Here is a 22,248-nt window from a genome sequence, read left to right on the forward strand (position 1 = left end):
GCAATGGCTCGTAACACAAAAAATCAGGAAAGATAAGCCGGTTTATCACCGAGCTTAAATACACTGTAAAAGAGAATAAAGCTGATACTTGAAAAATGTGAAATAATCACAAATTATTATTATATAATTGCCATAGAAATACAGCATGAAAAACATGCGATTCTATAGTAATAACAATCATTAAAAAATCATTGTAAAAGAAGTTGATCATAGTTTGAACTTTTATCATTAGTATTGTGATTAATCGTCTCTTCACACAATTGCAAAAAGCAAATCAAGCATGTAATTATTGCAATAATAAAGATTTACAATAAAATTAGCGTCATTTTGGAATAATTTTTCAACACAAAGTTGATTAAAAAAACGGCACATATATTTTCTTTTCTCTTTCTATATCTACTTCTAAAAATCAAATTATTAAAGCAAACAAATGAATCATAATAACTATCATGGTTTTGTAGTAAACTAAATATTTATTGATAGTTTACTACCGCATCCTCTCAATAAATATTAAACAATAGATAGAGAACAATGTAATATGAATAGAGCCGTGAGAATCATTCGGAAAGGGCGTAGCGGCTCCCAGGAAGGCATCGAGACCCGGCTGGCTTGCGCGTCTCTTTCCACTGCGAAGCGGCGCAGTAGAACTCCGCGAGTTTGCGCGGCGAGGGTGCATTCACACCGCGCAGAGACCGAGAACCAGCCATGCTGGTACATGCGCAATGTTGTATTGATCCTGCGGATCGGAGATGCACGTACCAGCATCCAGTGGTCCAGCGGCTGTACACAATGTCATTTCTGTTCGACGTTCTTCCGGTATTTCGCGAGCGAGATCCGCGCGAGTAATGAGAGACCAGACCAAAGTCTGACCCGTATCACTGATTGATAAGCGCGCGCCAGAAATCGGACGTATTTACCAGATTATGATATACAAGAAAGGCACGGGATAAAGGCGCCGTATTCAGAGAAAGGGTGAAAACGAAGAATCCGAGGAAGGCAAAGCGCAAGTATTCCATGATAGTTTTAGATTATGTTCGATTTATGTACACATAATATTCTTAACTTCAATAATAAGAGATATAATTCGGTGAATAAAAGCGATAACCAACTTGTAAAAATATAAGAACAATAAGTAATCGGAATAGTTTTCTTTTTAGAATGTGTTTCCAATGTTTTATTCCTGATATGGATAATAAATTAATTACAGTAAACTATAACAGAGAGATGCATAGAAAAGATAAATTAAATTTACGTTAAAATATATGTGTGTATGTCACAAGAAATTGTTATATATCTTTTTTTTTTAATATTTCTTGAGATTTATTTGTGAAAATAATATACTTCTCACAAACTCTCTTATATTTTTGTAGATATATTTATACCATATTTAATTGTTGCAAAATAAATATAAATACAGTTTGTAACAATTAATTTGCATTATTAATATAATAATATAATAATCCTTAAAAATTTCATTGAACTGTCACAAGTATAGGACAAGAAATTATTACGAACCTCTAAATTTGTTGTAAAAAACTTTAACTCAAAACTTTAACCACTCAAAAACTTTAATTCAAACTATTTTCATAAAACATTTTATTTAAAAAGTTTAATAATTAAAACACATTTCTCGTAAAAATTAATAGGAGCAGACGATCACTTAATGCAACAGGTTTGTAATGTACGACTAATAACTCGCAAAGCTCAGTTAAGCTATCGATATATATATAGCTCTGTAAATACTAGTGATATGTAAATTAAATTGAAATCTCTCAACCGACAGAGAAAAATAGAAAAACTAATTTAATAAAAAATCATAATTCCAAGTGTGTGTACAATAATCCCGATCGTGAAAATTTTTATTTGATATTTATTTTTCGCATAACAGGAAATTATTTTACGTAAGTTTATATACAGATTTAAGAACATAGTTTTAAATATATTCTTCAAAAAAAAAAAATAGATTTAAAGTTTTTTGTAAAGTGTTTTAAATAAAGTAATAAAGATCAGTATCTTAATTAAATTATACTATGTACAGTGTATATAGATCTTAAAATTAAAATGATTATATATTGAAATAAATATATAATCTCTTTAAAATAACATTCACAAATCTCATAAAAGCTCACATGTACGAAGTAAATTAGAATATTAATAAATTCGAAATAAACTGATGTCATTTTATTAATGTGTCTGTACAGGATGCTTTTGATGATCTCTGTTTAATCACACATTAGCAAAAAATATGATATTCCCTTTAATCATCCTGATCCTTTCGGTGGGGATCTGCTATAGCAATCCAGATGCTAAAAGACTTTATGATGATCTACTTTCAAATTACAATCGGCTGATTCGACCTGTATCCAACAATACAGACACTGTTATTGTGAAACTAGGTCTTCGTCTCTCGCAACTGATAGATCTCGTACGTATACATATCTCTCACATGATATATATACATACTTACACCATCAAATATAATTTTATCATTATTGAAAATTATGTTAATAAAGCTGTGTCATTCATGTGCAATTAAATTATGTAACATATATATTTTATTTATTTATTTATTGCTATCTCTCCTTATTGAAATCCACTCGTTATATTTACAGAATTTAAAAGATCAAATCTTAACGACGAACGTCTGGTTGGAACATGTAAGTATTAAATTATAAAAAAAGTTTGACCAACTTTTAGTTGGATTGCGAGTCGAAGAGCCGATTGTGATTGAGGCAAATGTTAATATTTTCAGGAATGGCAGGACCATAAGTTCCAGTGGGATCCTTTGGAATACGGAGGTGTCACTGAACTCTACGTGCCTAGCGAACATATATGGCTACCCGACATTGTGCTTTATAACAAGTACGTGATACTGCACTTTCTTACAATTATCGCGGCTGAAAAATAACTGCGCATGATTTCTCTTTCGCGAAATACATTCTTTGCGTTTATTGATTTTTTTATTCAGAAATTATACAGTGTACTATATCTGCATGGAAAAATTTATTAGCTTATAAACTTGAAATAATGAACCTACGTTTATTGATTTTTCAGACTCCAAAATTATATGGTGTATTATATTTTTGCATGGAAAAATTTATAAGCATTTTAACTTGAAATAACGAGTTCATTTTTAGCGCGGACGGAGAATACGGCGTAACGACAATGACTAAGGCTATTTTGCATTACACCGGCAAGGTTCTTTGGACACCTCCTGCAATTTTTAAATCTTCCTGTGAAATAGATGTTAGATATTTTCCCTTCGATCAACAAACCTGTTTTATGAAATTTGGCTCATGGACATATGATGGCTTTCAAGTGAGTAAATCCACACTTATAAACATATAGAAAAATAAATATAAGGGATTATATATGTATAATTATTATCCGTTATCTGATAATAATCATTTTTAATTGATAATAATTTTTTTCATTACATTTTGTAAGAATATCGATTGCAGAATCTCTCCAATATATTTTTTGTGTTTCTAATCATCCGAAATATATTTTCTTTAGATCGACTTGAAGCATATTAATCAAGATGTGGGCGACAAAGTCAAAGTAGGTATCGACTTGCGCGAGTATTATCCGAGTGTGGAATGGGACATACTGGGTGTTCCCGCGGAACGTCACAAAAAATATTATCCTTGTTGTCTTGAACCATATCCTGATATCTTCTTCAACATAACTTTACGTCGGAAAACATTGTTCTACACGGTGAATCTCATAGTACCCTGCGTCAGTATCTCATATCTATCGGTGTTGGCTTTCTATCTACCGGCCGATTCCGGAGAAAAGATTGCGCTCTGCATCAATATCTTATTATCCCAGACCATGTTCTTCTTACTGATATCCGAGATCATACCATCCACATCGTTAGCACTGCCGTTGCTCGGCAAGTATCTACTCTTCACGATGATTCTGGTCGGATTGTCGGTCGTGATAACGATCATTATTCTGAATGTGCATTACCGTAAACCGAGCACTCACAAGATGGCACCTTGGGTGAGAAAGATCTTCATAAGAAGATTGCCGAAGCTACTTCTGATGAGAGTGCCCGACGATCTTCTCAGTGATCTCGCTGCGCACAAGATACACGGAAGAGGAAGATCCGGAAAGAAGAGTAAGTTCAATGCTGCTATCGCAGCAGCGGCGCAATCGTCATCGATAATATCTTCACCGGATTCTGCCCGCCATCAACGAATCGATGGTATGATTCTTTATAAATTCTATCCGTTTAATGTTTTAAATAATATATTTTAACATATAAATTCGATATATATATATATATATATATATATTTTAATACTTTAAATTCGCTTTAACAAATTAACACCTTATTAATATTTTTTAACAGAAATCAGCTGATTAAAGAGTTAATTTGCTAATTAATTTTTAAAATAAGAATATGTTATAAAAATTAAAATAATAATATGTTTTAAATAATATGTCAATTCTTTAAACTCGATCAATATTTTTGACAATTATCAGCTGATTCTGTCAAAAAATATTAATCGCAGATAAGGCATTATAATATATTATTTACAACATATATTACTATTTTACATTTTATAACATATTATTATTTTAAAATTGACGTAGCAAATTAACGCTTCATTAATATTTTTTGACAGAAATCAGCTGATTAAAGCGTTAATTTGCTAATTAATTTTTAAAAAGGATATGTTATAAAAATTAAAATAATAACATATTTTAAATATGTTATAATTCCTTAAACTCGATTAATATTTTTGACAGTTATCAGCTGATTCTGTCAAAAAATATTAATCGCAGATAAGGCATTATAATATATTATTTACAACATATATTACTATTTTTATTTTTATAACCTATTATTATTTTAAAATTTAATTAACAAATTAACGCTTTATTAATATTTTTTTATAGAAATCAGCTGATTAAAACGTTAATTTATTAATTAAATTTTAAAATAATAGTATGTAATAAATATTATAAAATAATAATGTTTTAAATAAAATGTTATAGTACTTTTAAATTCGATTAATATTTTTTGACAGTTATCAGCTGATTTCTGTCAAAAAATATTATTCGAGTTTAAACGAACTTTATATAAAAATATCATTCTTTTCTATATAAAAAGGAATAGCGCGCGCTACGCGCGCGCTTGTGTTGTTCTATAGTATGTTAAAATTAATATTCAATACGTTGAATGGAATATATCATCAACCGATATATTTTTGTAATAGTGTTTAGATTTTTTTTTATTAAGTTGAAAAGCGATGATTATGTATAACAGTTATCGATGTTTTAGGTTGCAACGGCTTACACAGGACAACTGCCCATAATCGATTTTTAGTCGGCAGTTTAGGATATAACGGGCTTCCAACAGTTATGTCTGGTCTTGATGAGTCACTGAGTGATGTAACACCAAGAAAAAAATATCCTTTCGAATTGGAGAAAGCTTTACATAATGTCATGTTCATTCAGCACCATATACAACGCCAGGACGAATTCAATGCGGTAAACATTTTAACACCAATTAATATATTACAAAAAAATATAAAAATAATATCTAAATGTCTAAGAAAGCTAAATAAAAATATTTCTGCTGCTTTTTAAGATATGGAATTGTTAAAAATGAAATTACACGGTTCAAAAAAGCAACTATGACAGTAGAGAAAAAAATTCGTTAAAAATTATTCGTGTATAAAATTTGAAAATAATGGGATTATTTTAGGACTATTTTAGGGATTATTTTTAGACAGATATTCAAGTGTAATCTTTTAGATGTCTTATTCTGTATATTAATTACTATGTTCTACATTGTACCGTCATAGGAAGATCAAGATTGGGGTTTCGTCGCAATGGTTCTCGATCGTCTATTCCTATGGATCTTTACAATAGCCTCTATAGTTGGAACTTTTACAATTTTATGCGAAGCACCGGCACTTTACGACGACACGAAACCGATCGACACGGAATACTCTTCAGTTGCTCAACAACAATTTCTCCCACCCGGCCAGGATTTGCTGGAAACTATTAGGTAGACGTTCATAGGATGATGTGATTCTATTTACTAATGTATTATCAATATAAAGGGAAGCGGCGAACAGTCTTTCCAAAAATAATAGCAAAGTTGTGATAGTCCATGTCGAGACATTTGACCAAAGACAAACATCTTTTTATGTGAAACATAGTTCACGATCATTCATTACATATATTATTATAATATTTAAAGATTCGATTTATATTAAAGATTCTTTCGATTATATCTAGATAAAAATTATGATTTCGCGATTATGGATATTTCTAAATAATATATAAAAAAATATATGATTTATATATATAGGTATATATATAGCTCTAATGTATCACGGTTCTAGAAATGGCCTAAAAATATCTCTAATTGGCCTGAAAATATGTAATTTAATTGCGAGAAAGACGATTCGCTGACTTACCGTATAATTATAATACGATTATACTCCCGAAACTGTATTTATATTTATTATTATATGCGCAAATAGTACGTGAATTGTTCTTTGATAATAACGACTATTAATGTTTGCAATGTTTGCAACAGAAAACTTTACTATAGATATCATTTGTAAAATTTTTGGTAACGTTGGTTACAGAGACGATGCATAAACGATGGTATTTCATTCGCGCACACACACATACCAAAGTCTACTACCTGTATATAGGACAAGTTTCATGCTCCAATTAATATCTTCCTGAAGAGCAATCGATTCGTATATACGTAGCGTAGTTTTTCGATAAATTATAAACAAAACTTTTTTTATTACAAACAAGAACATAATATATACTCGAGTTTGTTCGATATACTGTACGCATTAGAAACAAAAATAAAATTAAAAAATCAAAAAAGTGAAGAATAAGTGTTTTTTCTTAATTATATACCTACAATAAAGATATATAAAATATATATATACATATATATCGTTATATAGATATATTGTATATATCTATCAAAGATATATTGTATATATCTATCAAAGATATATTTATTTTAAGAAAAGAGATAAACAAACGCGAACACTTAACTAAAAATATATATATTTTATTTTATCAAACATATACAAAAAACTTTTATAGTAAAATACTTACATAAAGATTATGGAATTACAAAAAGATATATATATTAAACATTCCTACCTAGCCTTCCTATTTTCAGTGAACAGAATGTGTATGAAACAAAATTTCTCATACATAAACATTATTAATAGGATCATGGGAAAATTTGAGATCATAAGTGTATGAAAGAGTGAGTGAATGAGCAGAAGAGATTTGAGAGAAAGTCAAGTGATTGAAGAATGCGATATAATTGTCGTGTCGGTAAGTGCATGTATCAAATGTGTGTATGATTATGATAAGTACATCAAAGAATGATTGAACTTGCCAAAACGACATAATAATTGCGCGTGTGTGTATGTAAAAATTGTGTGTGATAGGTAAAATATAAAAAATAAACGTACATATTTAAAGTCATATATTCAATTTTTTTTTGTACTGCCAGAGCAAATAAATCGAGAGTCTTCGATAATAATAAATAGCATATTTTCTGGTTATTCCTAATCTTAATTTTTCACATATTAAATATAAATTTATATCCAAAGTAGTTAACAAGAAAACCTATTCTTAAAATTAGTATTTGAAATATATATATATATATAATTAATAATTCTAAAGTGATATTAAAATATCATATTTATTTTATATGCTTGTATGGCTTACAGATAACTTTGTCTCGCATAATTCTATACAATAAAATTCAATTTTTTTATTCCTTTTTTTAATGAAATATTGATATCAATACTTCATATTATTAGAATCTAACTTTAAGACTAAAGAGTAATTTTGTTGTATCTTATTGTTAGCTTAGTAAGAAATTCCTTATGTATTCCAGAATACATCCCATTGATGCCTTTCCAATTTTTTAAAATTATAACTATAATCTAATATTATTATTTTAACACTATAATACTATTACATTTATATTAGCTCAAAAGGCTTAACTATTTTTTAAATCTTTTAACTATATTTGTGTTATCTAGCAACTGGATAGTTTCGACGTTAACATGGTTAAGAAGTCTTTGTTCATAAATTCTTGTAAATTTTGAAATTTTTTTGTTAACGAATTTAACTTCCAGATCCTTATAAAGATCGTTATTTCTAATGTATCAAATCGACGATATTTCTTACTTTATTTTGAAATCGTTGTGTTACGTTTGCGTTGCTTTGTTTGTTACAGCCCCATAACTATTAGACTAATATTAAATTAATATTAGACTAAATCTACAGACTCCAGTATTTGACAATATACTGTTTAAAAAAAAAAAAACGTTTTTAGCTTGTAGACTGTACCTTCATGCCAAACTTTGTTCGAAAGATTGCGCCACATCTAAGAATATTGTATAACTATCACTATCGAGGAAGCATTAGAAGAAAAAGTCTGCTCAATATTCTTGTAGATTTAGTCTAATATTAATTTAATATTAGTCTAATAGTTATGGGGTTGTAACAAACAAAGCAACGCAGACGTAACACAACGATTTCTGATATGACATGTAATAGACATATAGACATGTAAATTTTACGAACAAGAGAATTGAACATAGGCTGGTGTTCATAAATAATCAGGAAATTTTATATACAAACACAGCCAAATGTCTTGAAATGACATTAGACGCTAAGCTTCGTTGGAAAGCTTATGTCAAAAAGAAAATAGAAGAATTGAGATTAAAATTAAAAAAATATATTGGCTGATGGGAAGACATTCTGATGTATCAATATATAATAAACTTCTGCTCTACAAGCAAATATTAAAACCTGTATGGACATATTATATACAGCTATAGGGCTTAAACTCGTTAACAAAATTTCAAAATTTGCAAGAAGTCACGAACAAAAACTTTTTAACCATGTGAACGAGCTCTATCCAGCTACTAGGTAACACAAATATAGTTAAGACTTAAAAAGGTTAAGCCTTTTGAGTTAGTTTAAGTACAACAGTATTAGTGTTAATAATAATATTAAATTATAATTAGAATTTTATCAAAAAACAGGAAATACAGCAATGGATGTATTCTGGAATACAAAAGGAATTTCTTACTAATTGTAAGCTAAGATAAAACAAAATTACTCATTAGGCTTAAAGCTAGATTCTAATAGTATGAAGTATTGATATCAATACTTCATTAAAAAAAGGAATAAAAAATTGATTTTTATTGTATAGAATTTGGCGAGACAATCATCTGTAAGCCATGCAAGTATATAAGATGAACACGATATTGTAATATCATTTTAGAATTATTAATTATATATATATGTCAAATACTAATTTTAAGAATATTTTCTTGTTAACTTTATATATTTTAGATTATAAATTTATATTTAATGTGGAAAAATAAAATCAAGAATGACCGGAAAATATGCTATTTATTCTATATGCTATTTATTATTATCAAAGACTCGATCTGCTTGCTCTCGCAGTACAGAAACAAAAACTCAATATGAGTCTGAATATTTACTTTTATTTTTTATATTTTATCTATCACACACTCACAATTGTTACATATACATATGCGCAATTATGCCGTTTTGGCAAGTTTCAATCATTCTCTAATGTATGTCGTACACTCATTTCATATACTCCCTTGCCAACAATCATATCGCATTCTTTAATTGACCATTTGCATTTGACCTTCTCTTAAATCTCTTCCGCTCACTCTTTTCCATGTACTTATGATTTCAAATTTTCCTATGATTCTATATTTCATTCGTTATATTCTTTTTATTCACTGAAAATAGGAAGACTAAGAATATCTAATACATACATCTTTTTGTAATTCCGAAATCTTTATGTAAATATTTTAACACACTATTTTTGAATGTTTTGTATAATAGTAAAATATATATTTTTAGTTTGCACGTGTACGTTTTTCTCTTCTTAAAATAGATATCTTTGATAAATATATACAATACACATATATAACGATATATATTGTGTATATATATATATATATATATATATATATATATATATATCTTTATTGTACATAATTTAAAAAAAAGATCTATCCTTCAATTTTTTATTTTTTAAATTTTATTTCTGTTTCTAATACGTACAGTATATCGAACAAATTCAAGTATTTATCGTATTTATGTTCTTGGTTGTAATGAAAAAAGTTTTGTTTATAATTTATCGAAAAACTACGCTAATACGTATATACGAAAAGATTGTTCTTCGAGAAGATATAAATTGAAGCATGATACTTATCCTATACACAGGTAGTAAATTTTGATATGTGTGTATGTGTGCGCGAATGAAATACCACCGTTTATGCATCGTCTCTGTAACCAACGTTACCAATAATTTTACAAATGATATTCTATAGTAAAGTCTTCTGTTGCAAACATTATAATATATGAAAAATTAAGATCAGAAATAATAGAATAATACACAGAGAGAATTTTCTCTTAGAAATTACCCTGAAAATCATGGTAATCGTGAGACAATGTGGTATGGAATGAATTTTATGAGAATTTCTCTGATTAATATTTATCACAATAAAAAATAATATCTATCACAATAAAATATAAAATATGTTGATTAATTTTACTAAACTATATAGTAAAATTAATCAAACATATTTTATATTTTATTGTGATAGATATTATTTTTTATTGTGATAAATATTAATCAGAGAAATTCTCATAAAATTTATTCCATACCACATTGTCTCATGATTACTATGATTTTTAGGGTAAATTCTAAGAGAAAATTTTCTCTGTGTATGTTATTTATTATTATCGAAGTCTCGATTTGCTTGCTTTCGCAGTACAGAAAAAAAACTGAATATAAGACTCTGAATATATATTTACTTTCATTTTTTATATTTTATCTATCACACATTCGCACGATTTTTACATATACACACGCGCAATTATTATGCCGTTTTGGCAAATTTCAACCATTCTCTGATGTATGTCGTACACACATTTCACGAACGCCCTTACTGATAATCATATCTCTCTCATCATAGCATTCTTCAATCACTTGATCTTCTCTCAAATCTCTTTTCCTCATTCACTTATGCTTTCATATACTTATGATCTCAAATTTTCCCATAATCCCATTAATAATATTTAAGAGATTTCGTTCCATACATTCTTTCTGTTCATTAAAAATAGGAAGGCTAAGAATTTAATATATACATCTTTTTATAATTCCATAATCTTTATGTGAGCATTTTATGTGGATGAACACGTGGACTCACCCTTGGAAAAAATCCTGTGGGTTTTCTTGAATGTAACATTATAAATAAAGTAAATAAATTCTCATCTTAATAAATATATATTATTAAAAAAATGGAATAAAATTATTTATGTCTTTACACTATTTATAAAGGCAGAAAGAAACAAGAATATATTATTGCATTTAGAATTAAAATATAAAAATAAAAAATAGTTAATGTGTTAAAAAAGAATATTAATGATAACTTAAATATAACTATGGCTGCATTCCGATATTCACTGCCAATACTGAAAATCTATAGTGTACGTGACGTAAACTACAGAATTTCAGTACTGGCAGTGAATATCTGAACGCGCTATAATAAATAAATAAAGCGAAATATCAAAGAAATTTTGCACATAAAAATATTGATTTTATGAGTAAACCTAAACAGAAGAATTCACTTTGCTAGTATGAAAATGGAAGGGAGAAAAGGGCACAACAATTTTCGTAGGAAATGAAGGTGCCTATCTGTTAAGATTTCAAGGGAAGTAGAGATGCCTATGTATTAAAATAAGATAAAATTTAATTTTTTCGATATCAACATTCGCGCGCACACGAATCTCATCGTATTTTGAATTTTTAGCTAAGACGTAATGATAAAGATAGCTAGGATTTTCAAAATATCATACGAGGTGGAAAAGTTTAAGGATCTACTGATACAATTGAACGACTTTTAATTATATATATAGTTTGAGGAATTTAAACCAGAGAGAAAGAGTTTCGCTCGGCATCGAGATGTTAGACGATTCCTCTTAATTCTTTCAATTTTTTTCTTAATCAAACTTAAGGATAAAGTAGAAATAAAGTGAAAAATATAGAATTATAACGCGCAAGACACGGAACTTCCTTAAAAAGTTCTGCTGCCCTAGTGCTTATCAATTTTATCTCGATTGCTTATGCATCCGTACTAATAATTTTCTAATGAATCGAGCATATAACTTACACGCTCTTAACATACTATAATCTTCTATAATAGAAGTTCGCATATTTCGTTTTATCTTGTTCGCAAAAATATATATCTTGTTTACAATGCACTTATTTCCATATGTACCTGTATAATAATATATTCAAATAAATTTGTGAAGACACGCTTAAATATATATTTGCGTTCTAACACATTAGGTTTCATTAGAAAGAAAAAGTAAGATATTTTTTACACTTACCGTAATCTTATCTATTATTTACGAAGACTGTTTTTCATATATATATATATATATATATATATATATATATATATATATATATATGTGTGTGTGTATGTATATATATATATATATATATATGTATATATATATATGTATATATATGTATATATATATATATATATGTATGTATATGTATATATATATGTATATATATATATATATATATATGTATGTATATATATAATACAAAAATAAAAATATACAACAGTATTATATCATTTGAGACACAAAATATATGTAAGACAGTTTTCATTGTTCACGCATATAATTAAACTCTTGCTAAGCAAATATAAAATTATATAGATATAGAAAAAAAAATAAAATTATAAAAAAATACGTCTCACATAGATAGACACAGAAAACTGATTTAAACATTTCCTTTTAGCAACGACAAAAATATTCCAAGTAATTAAAGTGTTCAAATTTCTAGCGATAAAATCACGTATGATTCTTTCTGAATATCTTTTTAAAAAATATAACAAAAAAATATTTCTATACAATATATTAGATCATTAATATATTCAAAAAATAAAATAAAAAAAAAATTATTTATATATTTAAAAAATATTAATTTTATAACATTGAATTTTATAATCAAAAATATTAATATATTAACATTTAAAATATTTTAGAGAAATTTCGGAATCGTTGTAATCTTTCATATAATCCACACTTCACTCTTGTCTGTATCTATAATTGATACGACATGCTACATCGATCAGGACCTGACTTTGATAAATTATTATCTTTTGCATATCGCAATGTAATAACTTTCAAGTATGAAGAATTGCATAGTATAACTTACATTCTCAGCAATCCTTCTTTTTTGTTGCCTTAATGTGTAATAAGCGAAGAATATCAAATTGTTCTTATGCGGAAAGCTGGAACCTATGCATACACGCATGTAATCTTGCAATCAACCTTTCCACGTGCCAATATAATTTTTACAGTTTGGACAAAAATGATGAACACTCATAAAAGCGCTCATACAATACGGTAGGCATGAACAGAGACAGCATCTGAAACGAGAAATCATCAAAACATGTAATTATTTATATAAAACTTATCAATAGCTGAGTTTATCATTCATAATATAATATATACAAGACATCAAAGATAACGTTTCATAAGTATATATTTTTTAAGTCACGATATGACATTTTATTTTGTAGGAAATGTTACATATACTATCATTGTGAAAACAATAATTCGCATTTTGATAACTGATAAGAACATAAATATAAAAATAATTATAATAAAAACAATTAAAACTAGATATAATTTTTTTATAAAATTTTTGATAAACAATCAACAAAAAATGATAAAAAAACAAATAAATAAATATACATTTCAATAATAATCAAAGGAAAAACAAAATAACTTTATTAGATAATCGAGATACGTAAAAGACACGAATTTAAAATAAAATAGTAAACAGATCGTCGCTTACCCGAGTAAGCAAAGCACAATACAGCAAACATGAGCACTGGGTTGATGATCCGATATCGTGGTAGTTTTGATATCGGTATGACACGACGGACAGGACAATTTCACGGAGTTCGGTCCTAGAGGGTACGTTACAGGATGAATAACTCGTACTTCCGGTCGCGATGCAGAATTGGGCTCGGCATTAAAACGCGACTGCGATGTTGATTGACTCGAGCCTGGATATATGGAAGGCATTGGCATCGTCGTTTGATTTGGTGGTTGAATGTCTAAAATTGCATTATACATATAATTTATTTTACACATGCACTTTCCTCTTATCATTGAAAAAAGTTATATAATTATATTCAAGTTTCAAAAAGCATAAATATATTATCAATTTTCGAAATCATTTTTTTTCTTTTAGAATAAAGGCTAGAAAAATTACACACATTAACTTTTTTGTACAAAGCATTATTTAAAAAAAAAGTATTTTAAAAATAAAGTAAAATAAAATGTAATATTAAATAAAATATAATATAAAATTAAAAAAAATAAAAGTATAATAAAAGTAAGAAAAAAAATAATATACTTATACTTTTTTAAACTTAAGTAATCCTTGATTCTTTACATATTTTTTAAAAATATTACATACATGGCATTGGCATTGGTACTGGCGCAGTTCCCAAGGGATATAGTGCGGAACCAACTGGAGGGTATAAAGGTGCTCCTCCTGTACTAGCTATGGCTTCCTCGTAAGATGGTGGAGCCGTTGGCAGAGGAGCCGAGGGTTGAACATTAGTCGCCCCTATATTCTTCTCCATCTTTTCTAGAAAAAATAGAAAAACTAAAAATTATATTATACATTTATATGTGTGTGCGTGAAAACTATTATTTTTCAAATCTTTTTGATATTCTAAAATTTTAAATATATTCTGTTTCACTCATTTTTCGTAAATGTGTGTCACGCAAAACTAATATTTTTTTCATTTATATAATTAATTTATATAAATAATAATTTCTACCTCTTTTTTAAATAAATATACATATATCATCATGCGAATTAAAATCTTACATTTTTGTAATATAAAGATTAAGTAGATATTTACAATATAGATGAGATTAAATATTTATATGGATGAGTAAATAATTTTATAATCTTATAATTTATTTTTACGTTTATAGTAAATAAAAAATTAAAAAATGTCGATTTAAGAGTTTTTAAGCATAGAAAGACGCGCAAGATTAATATTAATTATTATTATAATAAATTAATATTAATATTGAATAATATCTGATTTCACATATTTCTTCTTTTGTTTTTGATAACATCTGTTTTCATGTTTCCATTAAAATGCACATAAAAGAATACTTACACTAACAAATTTATTGATTTCAGCCGCAAAAAATTGAACATGTAATCACGTAATTACCAAGTCAAGGTGATCCATAATTCTCTACAATACATATAAATTGGAATAGTTTCTTATTTTTCTTGCTTATAAATTAACATTAATGTATTTGTAACAAGTTTTTCAAGAGACTAATAAAAATGCGGAAAGATACTGCGCATTTCGCAAGCAGTACTTTATCAATCAATCTTATGCATGTATACATGCAATATAATAACGTAATAATAGGAAATCAATCGTGTCTAATTTACAATGTGTATACTTATAATTACTGCAATTATGTTATTATGGTGTCTTATTGAAGGATTTATAAGCCTTTGCTAATAAATGTCTTTGCACAAATTCATATGATATTTTAAATATCGAAAAAAGATTTTTATTTAATTTTACTTTCACGTATTTTTAATTTATTTCTTTGTTTATTGTTTTATAATATTCTAAATTTCTTTTAGTTTCACGCATGATAGCATTATATAATTAATTATTCTTTATCGCGTTTCCACCAAACTCCAAGTTAACTTAATTGACAATCAATCAATACTGATAAATTTTATAAGAATACTGATAAGTTATTCTATCACAATTTCTTTTATCATAATGTAGATAGATTCATTAATTTTTTTTGTCATCTAATACATGGAGAGAAAGATTAAATTAAAAACGATAAATTATATAACTCGAAAAAATTTTTCTGACAAATTTGCCAAAGTTGAATTAATCGTTGAATTAAATCGATCGCAGTTTTACTAAAATAAGTCTGATGGAGTATCAATGTATCTCGCGATGGTCTTTACGTTAAGTATTATGTTCTGTATAAAATCTAAATGCCAATAGACCCTAAAATTCAAACATTATTATTCAAGAATAAATTGAATTTTTTGAGAATCTCAAACTGGAGCTTTAAAAAAAAGCGAAATATTCTTCAAAGACATAGTTGTTTAACATTAAAACATTTGAAAAGATAGCTTTATATTTTTGACAGAAAGTATAATATGCAAATATAAAAATCCATGAATTCCGAATGACAAAATAATCGTGTTACGTGTGTGTATGAATCAAGTTTAAATCTTTAATCTCTCACACTCGCATCTGTACATTTCACAGAATACTGTCGTACTGAAGATTAGGAAGAAAGTGAAATAAACCGGATCGAAACGAGATGTTGATTTCTCATTGGCCCCAATCGATCGGGCGGTATAATTCACGACCAATATTTTTTATAATAAAAAAAGAGAAATTTGATCTGTTGACGATAAGAATTTCGTGGCATCTTTGATAAAACAAATATGTTAATCCCGAATATTTCATTCCCAGAAGAAAGCCTTTCGAAATATTCTTTCGCGAAATACATTCAGCACATTCTCTAATACATTTTTTAATAACAATATTGCAGCACATCAGGAAAATATTTGTCTACATATTGTCTAAGAGCTAGGAAACGTGTGAAATTTTAAGATCTTAAGATAAACGATTGTATAGCACGGAACAGTATGTAATGCTTGCAATAACATTTAAATGTAAATAACGAACGAGCGCACATATGTGTGACCGCGAGCGCAAATAGAAAGTTGAGCGGATGTTAAGTAACGCAGACTCGATATATATTTGCCAGCAAAGTACATGGAAAGCTGTACTGAGAATCCCGAGTGCATTGTATAATGTCAAACATTTCGTAATAATTTAGACGAATTACATGCTATCCTATTGTTGTCAACCTAATATGTGTGTAGTATTTTAACATGCATATATATTTACACTTCTCTGCACTTGAATAAATCTAATCTATCAGATATGATACGATAATCGATTAAAGTGTATAAAAAATATCTTTTGCGGGATTGGAGATTTTTTTGCAATTTTATTTTTATATTTTTTCAATAGTTTCGAATAAATTTGATCGACCAAAGTAAAGTAATATTTTAATAACTCGTGTTAGTATCAAAATAATTCACTAATAATAATTAATATGTATTATTAAATTAACGTTAATGGAAAATTTTAGATTATTTTTACGATATATTCGTGCGCAAATTTTTGAAAATAATTATCTCAGAAAAAATTATCTTCCAAAAAAATAATTTCTTTTCTCTTTCCTGGTGAATTCATAATCATTTGCTTTGTCAAGCAAAAAGAAGATTGTTTGAATCATCGAAAGGCAGTTTATATTACACAATACTTTTGTTATATAAAACAGTTTATACAAAAACATTTGAGAATCGGAATAAAGAAAAAAAATCTTCACAAGATCGCGTGTTTGTAATCCATCAGATTCAAATAACACACACACACATAAGCTAAAATACACCCATATACAAGATTATAGGATTTGTTACGCGGATAAATTTCTTTTCACTTGTGTTTCCGCGTAATAATTTTCCTGGAGCCTTTTCCCCATTACGTGCTCGCTTTTGATCGTAAATAGCAATTAACAAGAAAGTTATTTACTAAACAAATAAATAAAAAATTAAAAAATACTATCTTTCTTTCTATTATATTTAAAAATACTAAATCATAAAACAAAAATCTCATATTATTTAGTTTGTATAGATATTCTCGTGCTTTTATTACGAAATATTTTATTACGAAACATTGTATTTTGTATTGTTTGCACGTTATCATTATTTTAAAAAAATAATCCAGCCTTGTATAAAGAATTATAATATACAAAATCTATACTTTTATTAATTATCTTCCCACAGGATTTCTCATACATGTTCTACACAAAGCATTGTGAAACAAATGCTTTCTGCAACTACAAATACAAATGAATCATTTGGACGTCTTATGTAAAATATGTAAATTATTATCGAAATTAAATTATTTAATGTTAAAGAAAATTCTATATATTTTTTAATTAAATTTTTTAATATTTATGCATTTTTTAACAACTTTGAGCATACATATTATATTTATGCAATATGTAACATTTAGAGAGCGAAATAGTTATTACCCAATAATTAAGATTTGCAAAATAAATTGGCCAGAAAAGAGACTTAACCTTCAAACAATTCGTGCCAGATATAAAAGTCTGCATAAATAAAATAACGAGCATATAAAAAACATTCATAGATTCACATATACATTCAATACGCAATTTTTTTTATATTCGTATGGTATGATTCAAGCAGCAATTAACATAAACATAAAAAGTGTTTCCATGTTAATTGAATATTGCGGTTTTGCAGACAAGATGAGCGACGTAAAAAAAAAAAAAGAAAAGAAAAAAGATAAGAGAAAGAAACAAGATATGATCGTGACGACACTTGTCGAACGGGAAATATGTAAAAAAAAAAAGAATGCGTAACACACACACACACGCATACGATGTACTTACCGTGTGTGTTTTGCGGCCTTTGCAAATTAAATAACTGTCCACGTAGTATAACCACCGACTGATTAGGCTATCGTTCCGTCACTCGATTTGGCGGTGGATAAAACGCGATGGAGTAAGGGCCCGTGTAACAAAACACGGATTCATGCGACAAAACTGTCACAAGTTATGCGTCTCGGTGTACGATTCGTGATCCATGCCACTGGTGAATCTTCCTTGTTCGCGGAAGATGAAAGGAAAACGCGCGAAACGACGATGTCAAAAGAAAGGAAAAAAAAACAACGAAAGATTAGAACCGTTTAATTTCTTACCGCAACTGTAACAACGACTGCAATAAGACTGGCCTCTTCGCGTGCATTTTCGACCCCCACTTCTCGACTCTCACGCGACACGCGTCCACCAATCACGGCGCTTCCATTGGATTGCGTTCGAAAATTCGCTCGTAGGGTAGAGGAGCGTTCCGATTGGTCGAGTAACTTCCCCCATTTTGGTGACTAGATTTTCCAACACAACCTTAATCTAATGATATTTCCGACTGATATTTGAATCTATGCGATAGATATACATATGAGAAAAATATAATCAAAAAAAATATAAAAAAATTACAGAATACATATTTAAAATTAAATTTATATTATATATATAAATTAAGAAATATTTTTATCGGCTTTCAATATTAATAAATAAATATGTTTTTTAAATTAAAATTAATTTTCGCGCTTGGCTCTATTGGGGTGACTTTAAAAAACATCATATTTATTTATATTATATATGATATGATATACTTCTTTTTCCTTAAAAATATAACACAATTTGTTTAGAGCTTTGATCGCTTAATTAAAAAATTGAATTGTTATAACATAACTTCAGATACATATCAGATAAATAACTGTTTACATTCATATAAAATGTAACAGTTATTTTAAAGGAAATACTGGCCAATTTTATATTATACATATTGCATAGACATATTAAATAGATTTTATTCAACATATATATAAATGAATTAATATTATTAAACGTACTTTGTTCTCGGCTTACTGATCCTTGTTTTTTGCTCTGCTATTTGTAACGGTGACGATATTAAACCCAATAAAACACAATCAGCTTCTAGAATAGTTACATCCGTAGTTGCACCTAAGAATCTGGTGGACAATTCCAGGTCTTTTATCCTTAATCTAACCTTTGATCCTTTCACGTAATATCTAAAAGTATAGCATTTGCATAATAACAGCATGTATCGTTTAAAGAAATAAAATATTTGTTTTAGAGTAAAAAGAAGATAAATCTAAATACGCACTGTCCATTCTTGATAGGTTTCCGACAAACACAGTGAAATTTCCATCCAAAATCAATATACAGATCATCACCAACTACTTGAAAAATCTCACCGATTACTAATTTTCCTTCAGGATCTCCCAGCTGCAAAAAATCAATATTATTGAATTAATATTACATGCTCGGCAAAGAACCAATATTTTATATATAAATGCGAAATATTTACATCGACAAGTTTGGAGTTGCGAATTAGAGAAGCGAACGTTTTGGGTTTCTCCGGGACTTTATCATCGATGTACGAGAACCTGTCGTAACTTTGCGCGAAACCGCTCAATTTTACCTCAGATTCTGTTGTCTCCGTATTTTCCTTCGTCTCTACTTGCGTTTCTTTCTCGACACCGGATTCCGAGATCGGCGAGCCGTTGCTTTCTCCCTCTGAATTCTTTTCCGCGCTGAAACATCTCGTAGAATTCACCCTGAAGACGTTGAGAGAGCGCAAATATGTCAACGTTCTCTCGAGACGATGTATCTTATTCATAATTGCGATAAAAATGCCGTTTCGTATCGTCACGTTTCGAATCGTGGATTACAGCAGAATTGAGGTTATGTAAAAATTGTCGCGGTGTCGTTACGATTTCTGTTGTAGGTTGTAGAAAAACCTGTATGACTGGAAATTGTTGATCCTACCTCTGGAATTTCGTCAAGTGGGAGCTTTTATTTTTAAGATAAACGTAATTAGAAATATCCGAAAAAAATTAATCGATAGAACGACATTATATACGTAGCGATATTGAACATTCTTTCTTCGCTAGATTTAAGGTTATGTTACAATAGTTGCTTTCCATTTACATAAAAACTCAGATAATTCTCACTTGTGACGTCATAACTCAGTTGAATGCACGTTCCTTTTTTGTTCTAGGGACTTTAGAGAATGCTCGACTGTGAATAGTCGATTAGCTTACAGCGAGAGGGAGAGAGCGCGTGTCGATATGCGCGCGCGTTCGACTTTAACCTTCAAGTGGCGCTGCGTCACGTGGTCGCGCGGCGGTCGGAATTCGACGGCGCGGAGTGGGGGTGAGTGGTGGGGGGGTGCGCCGTGCGCCGCGCGCGCATCCCCCCACCACTCACCCCCACTCCGCGCCGTCGAATTCCGACCGCCGCGCGACCACGTGACGCAGCGCCACTTGAAGGTTAAAGTCGAACGCGCGCGCATATCGGTGGCTGATGTTCCATCTACGTATTTTATTACGTCTGTGGGCCGTGTTTTTATTCCTCCTTCCTACTGTTATAGCACGTAAATTTTTCAATCATTTCTATCATTTGAATCATTTGATTGATCAGAGCGAAAGAGATAAGGATTTCTCCATCCCGATTGATCGATCAAATATTTGTAGCGTCAGTTTAAGCGTTAATTTAATTTAATCTCATTGTCATTTATATATCAAATGCGTTAGTTGCACTTTGTATATACCGGTGAGCGAAGTGAAGTTAACCAGTTAACGTTTGAATATTATGCAATTTATACATATTGTATTTCAGATCGTTTTAAAAGGCATCTCTATCTCTCTCGGAATAATGTTGCCTTCCTCGGTGTTAAGTATCATAAGCAGGAAAATTTCCACGTCAGCCCCTGCAAATCAGATAATTAAATTAAGTCGATTGAGAGTAGTGGATAACAGCGAAATAGGAAGAAAAGCTATGACAGAGGGTAGACCACCACGATGCATACACGTCTATAACAAAGTTGGAGTTGGATACATCGGTGAGACAGGAAAAAGAAATAAAATATACTTGTGAGAAATACTTTTTCTCTTTATACAGAAATTTATTTGAACGACGGTATAAATTATTTGTAGGAGATAGAATTTTAGTTGCCATAAGAGGAGAGAAGAAAAAGGGTATATTGGTTGGATTAAAGCAGACTCAGGCACCTAAAGTTCCCAGATTTGACAGCAACAATTTGGTGCTCATCGATGATAATGGAACACCTTTAGGCACAAGAATACAGGTACCCATCCCACATATGCTTAGAACAAAAATGAAGGAGAAAACCCACAGCAAAGGAGCAGATTATACCAAATTGATAGCAATTGCATCCAGATTTGTATAGCGTATCTTGTTTATCGTTGTATGTGTATCGCTTAATTCAATAAAATGTTAATACTGTAGTTATTTAATATATCAATTGCAAAATTTCTCGTAACATCTAAAAGTACATTATTTTGTGTCTTCTTGTATCTTACAGTTTGATTGAACTGCTATTTTATTAAGAAATGTTTTTTTTTTTTTTTTTTTATT

The 22,248-nt window shown here is 29.0% G+C and overlaps 4 protein-coding genes across 7 annotated transcripts; 2 read left to right on the plus strand and 2 right to left on the minus strand.

Annotated features, from left to right (window-relative positions):
* Positions 1-745: 745 nt before the first annotated feature.
* Nachralpha2 (nicotinic acetylcholine receptor alpha2) lies at positions 746-6,854 on the plus strand. Of its 2 annotated transcripts, none has more exons than XM_083041335.1 (9): positions 746-1,007; positions 2,202-2,425; positions 2,613-2,657; positions 2,753-2,862; positions 3,138-3,318; positions 3,517-4,210; positions 5,294-5,502; positions 5,820-6,025; positions 6,615-6,854. In XM_083041335.1, exons 2-9 carry the CDS (start codon positions 2,246-2,248, stop codon positions 6,625-6,627), a joined length of 1,638 nt encoding a protein of 545 aa, XP_082897461.1. In that variant the 5' UTR covers positions 746-1,007; positions 2,202-2,245; the 3' UTR covers positions 6,628-6,854. The 2 variants fall into 2 exon arrangements, with proteins under 2 accessions (XP_082897461.1, XP_082897460.1); XM_083041334.1 differs by having other exon boundaries at positions 746-1,003.
* Positions 6,855-12,710: 5,856 nt separating this feature from the next.
* On the minus strand, positions 12,711-19,035 carry LOC145938038 (lipopolysaccharide-induced tumor necrosis factor-alpha factor). Its single transcript, XM_083041363.1, has 4 exons — positions 18,676-19,035; positions 14,585-14,758; positions 13,955-14,219; positions 12,711-13,523 (listed from the first exon to the last, which is right to left on the minus strand). The coding sequence occupies exons 2-4, from the start codon at positions 14,751-14,753 to the stop codon at positions 13,421-13,423; spliced, it is 537 nt and encodes a 178-aa protein (XP_082897489.1). The 5' UTR covers positions 14,754-14,758; positions 18,676-19,035; the 3' UTR covers positions 12,711-13,420.
* Positions 19,036-19,097: 62 nt separating this feature from the next.
* Mrps28 (mitochondrial ribosomal protein S28) lies at positions 19,098-20,956 on the minus strand. Its single transcript, XM_083041360.1, has 4 exons — positions 20,177-20,956; positions 19,973-20,094; positions 19,698-19,877; positions 19,098-19,220 (listed from the first exon to the last, which is right to left on the minus strand). Exons 1-4 carry the CDS (start codon positions 20,486-20,488, stop codon positions 19,187-19,189), a joined length of 648 nt encoding a protein of 215 aa, XP_082897486.1. The 5' UTR covers positions 20,489-20,956; the 3' UTR covers positions 19,098-19,186.
* A 169-nt stretch (positions 20,957-21,125) lies between these two features.
* Positions 21,126-22,129, plus strand: Mrpl14 (mitochondrial ribosomal protein L14). Of its 3 annotated transcripts, none has more exons than XM_083041792.1 (3): positions 21,126-21,244; positions 21,490-21,712; positions 21,807-22,129. In XM_083041792.1, the coding sequence occupies exons 2-3, from the start codon at positions 21,526-21,528 to the stop codon at positions 22,058-22,060; spliced, it is 441 nt and encodes a 146-aa protein (XP_082897918.1). In that variant the 5' UTR covers positions 21,126-21,244; positions 21,490-21,525; the 3' UTR covers positions 22,061-22,129. The 3 variants fall into 3 exon arrangements, with proteins under 3 accessions (XP_082897918.1, XP_082897917.1, XP_082897919.1); XM_083041791.1 differs by lacking the exon at positions 21,126-21,244 and adding an exon at positions 21,251-21,423; XM_083041793.1 differs by lacking the exon at positions 21,126-21,244 and adding an exon at positions 21,251-21,399.
* Positions 22,130-22,248: the final 119 nt, after the last annotated feature.

Source organism: Prenolepis imparis, unplaced genomic scaffold (assembly GCF_030444845.1).
Source record: "Prenolepis imparis isolate NDT839.2.m4 unplaced genomic scaffold, iyPreImpa1.0 SCAF_7, whole genome shotgun sequence".
NCBI lineage: Eukaryota > Metazoa > Arthropoda > Insecta > Hymenoptera > Formicidae > Prenolepis > Prenolepis imparis.

Coding starts and splice junctions, on each gene's coding strand:
- Mrps28 (XM_083041360.1), bottom strand. CDS start 20,488: ATGAATAAGATACATCGTCTCGAGAGAACGTTGACATATTTGCGCTCT. Junction 20,095..20,176: donor GCAACTCCAAACTTGTCGAT/GTAAATATTTCG, acceptor GATTTTTTGCAG/CTGGGAGATCCTGAAGGAAA. Junction 19,221..19,697: donor ATCAGTAAGCCGAGAACAAA/GTACGTTTAATA, acceptor TCTATCGCATAG/ATTCAAATATCAGTCGGAAA.
- LOC145938038 (XM_083041363.1), bottom strand. CDS start 14,753: ATGGAGAAGAATATAGGGGCGACTAATGTTCAACCCTCGGCTCCTCTG. Junction 14,220..14,584: donor AGTACCAATGCCAATGCCAT/GTATGTAATATT, acceptor ATGCAATTTTAG/ACATTCAACCACCAAATCAA. Junction 13,524..13,954: donor ATTGTGCTTTGCTTACTCGG/GTAAGCGACGAT, acceptor TTCTCGTTTCAG/ATGCTGTCTCTGTTCATGCC.
- Mrpl14 (XM_083041792.1), top strand. CDS start 21,526: ATGTTGCCTTCCTCGGTGTTAAGTATCATAAGCAGGAAAATTTCCACG. Junction 21,713..21,806: donor AGTTGGAGTTGGATACATCG/GTGAGACAGGAA, acceptor AATTATTTGTAG/GAGATAGAATTTTAGTTGCC.
- Nachralpha2 (XM_083041335.1), top strand. CDS start 2,246: ATGATATTCCCTTTAATCATCCTGATCCTTTCGGTGGGGATCTGCTAT. Junction 2,863..3,137: donor GACATTGTGCTTTATAACAA/GTACGTGATACT, acceptor GTTCATTTTTAG/CGCGGACGGAGAATACGGCG. Junction 3,319..3,516: donor GGACATATGATGGCTTTCAA/GTGAGTAAATCC, acceptor TATTTTCTTTAG/ATCGACTTGAAGCATATTAA.